At 30.3% G+C, this 5,323-nt stretch overlaps 1 protein-coding gene across 1 annotated transcript; it reads left to right on the top strand.

Annotated features, from left to right (window-relative positions):
* Nucleotides 1–3,400: 3,400 nt before the first annotated feature.
* Nucleotides 3,401–4,579, top strand: LOC126553853 (tigger transposable element-derived protein 6-like). The gene has a single exon (XM_050208965.1). The coding sequence runs from the start codon at nt 3,401–3,403 to the stop codon at nt 4,577–4,579; it is 1,179 nt and encodes a 392-aa protein (XP_050064922.1).
* Nucleotides 4,580–5,323: the final 744 nt, after the last annotated feature.

The following is a 5,323-nucleotide window of genomic DNA, read 5'->3' as shown; positions in this document are numbered from 1 at the left end:
ACGTATATTGTAGATTTTAGAGAAAAAATCCTAAGTAAAAAAAAAAAATATAATAATAAAAAAAATATAGATAGAAATAATTGGGGGAATAATAAAAATATTATGAGAATTTTATAATAAAATACATTGATAAATATTACCTATTTAAAGAAATTAATGTTTGATTATTTAATTGAAAAAAAAAATAATAAAAAATTTATTTTAAGAAATAAAACATATTTAATTTAAGTTATAATAAATGAATATAAAAATAAACGTATGAATAAGGAAAAAGAAGAAATGTTATAGTGAAAACGATAGTAATAGTTCGGAAGAGAAAACAGATACAACAAAAGAAATCGGAACTCAAGTAGAATTAGATAAAAGTATTGAAGTAGATAAATAGTAACATAACTATAAATACGAAAGAGGGTAGCGACTCTACACAGGGAATTAATAAGGAAAAACACAGGGAAAAGTTTGTTAGATACTACTGTTAAAGAAGACTCGAATACAGGATTAGAACAAAGATTAATAGGGTTACGTAGTACACCAAATTTAATCCATTCAGAATTAGGACCAGTGAAAAGGAAGCAAAGAACAAAAATGTCTAGTGTAAAGGCTACAATTGAGCAGGTCACTGCTATGATACCAATTTGCGCCGATGCAAAAGACGTTTGTTCGTTCATACGGGCATGCGATTATGCATGTGAGGCCGTAGATAAAGAACTATACCCTTATTAGTGAAATTTATTAATACTAGGATTACTGGCAAAGCGTTAGAAGTATGTCGGTATAGGGAAACCAGTGATTGGGAAACCATTAAAAAAATATTACGGGGGGCTTTTGAACAGCAATTGTCACCACAAACATTACAGATAGGATTAAATTCTGTTCGTATAAAAAATGACGAAGATGTACTAACTTATACGGGTCGCGTAGAACAATTGTATTATAATTTATGTAATGCAACTTTGGCGAATAAAACATCGGAAGAATCGAGAATTTTGAGGCAAACTTTAAAAGATCAGGCTTTAGCAATTTATATAAATGGGTTGAAAATGGTGTAACGTGGTCGGGGAAGGACCAGTTAAATATAAGATATCTAGGGAGAGTCGTAGGACCCTATAGATATGATTACCGTAGCCTGGGGTAGATATCGGAATCTTAAAAGTAATGTAAATAAACGAGGATTCAGTTTCAGTTATTATTAATATTTATTATATATTAAAGACTTATAAATAATGTTACTCACAGTAATCTTCTATACTAAAAATGACTTATACGTGGTCGAACGGAGTCCTGAAACTATTTAATGTCTAGAAGGTGTACAATCGACTGACTACGTATACATTCATTGTCCTGGCCATAGGCCTTACAATTATATATATGTATGTGTGTATGTGTATTAGTCAGCAGTAACGTTCATATATATATAAGTGTCATGTAACATACTTATATTTATAATTGTTACAATGGATTTACAAACAATATTACGAGCTAGGAACCCAGAAACGTTAGAACTGGCAATGCAAATGGCTAGGCAGTTGGAAATCGAATTTAGTTTTAACGAAGAATTACAAAATAACGAAACTAAAGTAAATCAGAACGGAAATAAAAATAATAACGGAGATCGTTGGTCAAATAACTATCAGGGAAATAATCCAAATGGACAGAAATTCGGTTATAAGCAAAATTATAATCGTGGTCAGAATAGACAAAGTCCTAATAATTATAATAATGTTAGTCGTAATAATAATTTTAATAATTTTGGTCGCAATAATAATAATAGTAATAATTATCCGCGTCACTGATTTCTACTTATAACCAATAATTCCTTATCTTCTGTTATCCATTTTATTTTACATATTTACGGAATATCATTCAGTTAACACTTTTCGAATGAAGACAATATATTTTGTTTTTGAAGAATATAGTATTCTAACTCGTATATGTTTTACGAAATACAATGACTCCAAAGGTATCTAATTATAATAATAATAAGTATAACTATTAATCAGTATTAACTAATAATTATAAGTTAGCCGATGGGTTAAATATAATGTACATTTCAATGTTTAAAAATATTAATTTAAACTAAAATTATTTTGTTGTTAGTTTCATTTTTACTTTTTTGTGGTATGGCTATAGTAAACATCACAACACCATTGATTAAATACACTGCTTATACTAATATACATTTTATACTGTATTGGTTTTTAATCAATGAGTATACTGTATACCTATTTGATTTACACTATACCTACTAACTACTTATAATATATTAATACTTCCTTAAAAATACAACTTGTATGTAAATATGTTATTATTAGTACTTTTTAAAATGTTACAAAAATAGTTTTATGGTTATGATAGAAGCGTGAAATAAATTGCATACATATTATTTTATTGTAAAATATAAATTTGTTCTTGTTATCTTGTATTTTTAAAAATAACTTAAAAGTTAAGTTAATTATAATAATTATATGCTGTACAGTTTATGATTTAGCACCTAAATATAGATATATAGTTGAAACTAGATAAAAGACGAAATAGTGGCTAAGTGGATACCTCTAATTCTGCTACAGTACTCCCTCGTTAACACGAACTCGGTTAACACAAATTATTGGATAACGCGAACAGGTTTTTCGGTCCCGAGAAAGATCTCTATACTATAAGATAGGGTTTTTTTTTATTTCCTCGCTTTATACGAATTATTTCGGTTAACACGAAACTCGAACAAATTTTAGGTACCATATTGTCGTTTTGTTGATTAACACGAACAGAAAAATGTCAATCTGTACATATGTATGTATGTATCTATTTTCGTTTTATTACTCGTATAGTCGTTAGTAATTTAATCTTTATATGTAACACAGTTTTATCGATATCTTATCTTATCTCTAATATGTATGTACATATTCTCTATTGTAGGTATACATTATATGTATTATGTATACATGTGTAAATTTATATGTGTGCAATCTAGTTCGGCGATAATCGCTCTCGTTTAAACTAATAATTGCTCTATCGATCAGTTGGTCAGTTGACTTTGTTGGTGTCGTTAGTGATTGACCAAAATGAGTTCGAAAAGGAAGCAAATGTCTATAGATCTAAAAACTAAACAACTCATTTTAGTAGAAGTCGAAAAAGGTACACTGCCTAAAACCAAAATCGCGGAGAAATTTGGCATTCCAAAATCAACATTATCAACAATTATTAAAAATAAAGATAAGATTGACGAAGCAGTTGCGCTTGGTTCAACCAACAGTACAAAGCGTCTACGAAAACTCATGCTTGAAGACGTTGAAAAGGAACTTTGAAGTGGTTCAAAAAAGCCAGAGACTCCAACATTCCACTATCAGGTGCACTTGTGCGGGAGAAAGCAAAGGAGATTTGTATTTCCAATGGCGTTGAGCATATGGCGTGTTCTGATGGCTGGTTATGGAGATTTCAAAAACGGTATAATATTTCTTGTCATGTTTTGAGCGGCGAGGCAAATAAAGTTGCAGATGAAGACGTAAATATATGGCTTCAAGGGTTCGTAAAGGTGAGGCAATCCTATAGCGAAAATGATATCTTCAATATTGATGAGACCGGTGTTTTTTATAATTTATTGCCCGACCGTTCATTGGATTTTAAAGGAGTGAAGTCGCATGGGGGTGCAAAGAGTAAAGAGAGATTGACTGTTGTGTTGTGCTGCAAATCTACTGGCTCTGAAAAACTCAAGCTTTGGGTGATAGGCAAATATCAAAACCCCAGATGCTTTAAAAACGTAAATAAGCTTAGTCTTCCATTTGAATACACTAATCAAAAAAACGCGTGGGTCGATTCAACATCTTTTCGCCTATGGTTACTTAAATTTCAACGAAAAATGGCACTTCAGAATAGAAATGTACTTTTGACTATGGACAATTGCAGTGCCCATAATAATATTGGAGACCTAGAATTGCCAAATGTAAAAATAGTTTATTTTCCTCCAAATTGCACATCCAGGTTACAACCTCTGGATCAAGGAATAATTGCAGCTTTTAAACGATATTTCAAGACTAGACTTGTACGCCATGCACTGTTATGCCTTGATTCCGATCAACCATGTGTAAAATGGAATATTTTACAAGCGATGAGGGCAATGGCTGTATCGTGGAATGATTTAACTGCAACAACGATCAGTAATTGTTTTAAGAAAGCCTGGAACATTGAAAACGACACCAACTTAACCCCTGAAATACACATTGAGGATGTGATTGAGGACGATTGGAATAAATTGTTAGCTGTAACTTCTAATGAAAATGCTCAAACTTTTTCAAGTTTTATACAAATGGATAATGATCTCGAGATCTGCGATGAAAATGCTGGAGAAGATGAAAACCCCGAAATCTCAGATCAAGAAATTGAATCTACTGAACCTCCAGTGGATAAACCCTCTCGGGCTGATGTGTTGGCAGCCTTTGATACCCTCGCAAAATTTTCCCAAACCAGTGCAGAGTTAGATTGCAAATTTGATGACCAGTTGAACAGCATCAGAAAACAGTGCTTAGAAAACTATGAAGTTACATTCACCCAGAAACCTATCACCGACTTTTTTAAACCGACGTGAGTTTTAAATTATTTTTTTTTTGAACAAATGTCTTAAAAATATTTCTTTATATAATATGTAATGTAGCGTAGTAATTAATTAATTAAAAATATTTCAAATATTTGTTTATATGTAGTATGTATGTACCAAAGTAATGTACATTTATATTTTGAAGATTACTTAATAAAAAAAATGTATTTGAGTGTAAAAAAACGTATTATGTAGATTTAACCTTCTCTGATAACACGAACAAATTCGTGTTAAACCTATCAGTTTACACAAATTCTTTTAACACGTTTTAACACGAACAGGTTATTTTGTGGTCCCGTCGTGTTCGTGTTAACGAGGGAGTACTGTATATAGTTAAGTTGTAGGTGTCGAGATCACTTTAATAAACGTGTTAAGTTAGAATTAAATGATATAAACCCATTATTGTATTCGAAAAACAAAATAAATGGGCTGTCAGCCTATTTTGTTACTACTGAATACTACGTAGGTATATTTTATAATATTATTGCTGTTAAAATATTTATGTCCGGCAACATTGCTTTTGAAAAATGAAAATATTTTTGTGTGTTCAAAATATAATAATAAATATGAAAAGATTTAGGTATCCACGCATAATATTTTTAAATTACAACAAAATAAATTAAAATTAAAATTGTAATTCATCATTTAAGTATTTAATTTTGTTCAAATTTGAACTTAAAATACTTGTCAAAAAAAAAAAAAAAATGTTCACATATATATTTTTAGGTTTTTGAC

This window comes from Aphis gossypii, unplaced genomic scaffold, assembly GCF_020184175.1.
Source record: "Aphis gossypii isolate Hap1 unplaced genomic scaffold, ASM2018417v2 Contig00345, whole genome shotgun sequence".
In the NCBI taxonomy this organism is placed as follows: Eukaryota; Metazoa; Arthropoda; class Insecta; order Hemiptera; family Aphididae; genus Aphis; species Aphis gossypii.
Note: the sequence above shows the minus strand (reverse complement) of the source record. Positions and strands in the feature narration are given on the sequence as shown.

Excerpts from the sequence above, each read along its gene's own strand:
- LOC126553853 (XM_050208965.1), top strand. The coding sequence starts at position 3,401 with ATGGCGTGTTCTGATGGCTGGTTATGGAGATTTCAAAAACGGTATAAT.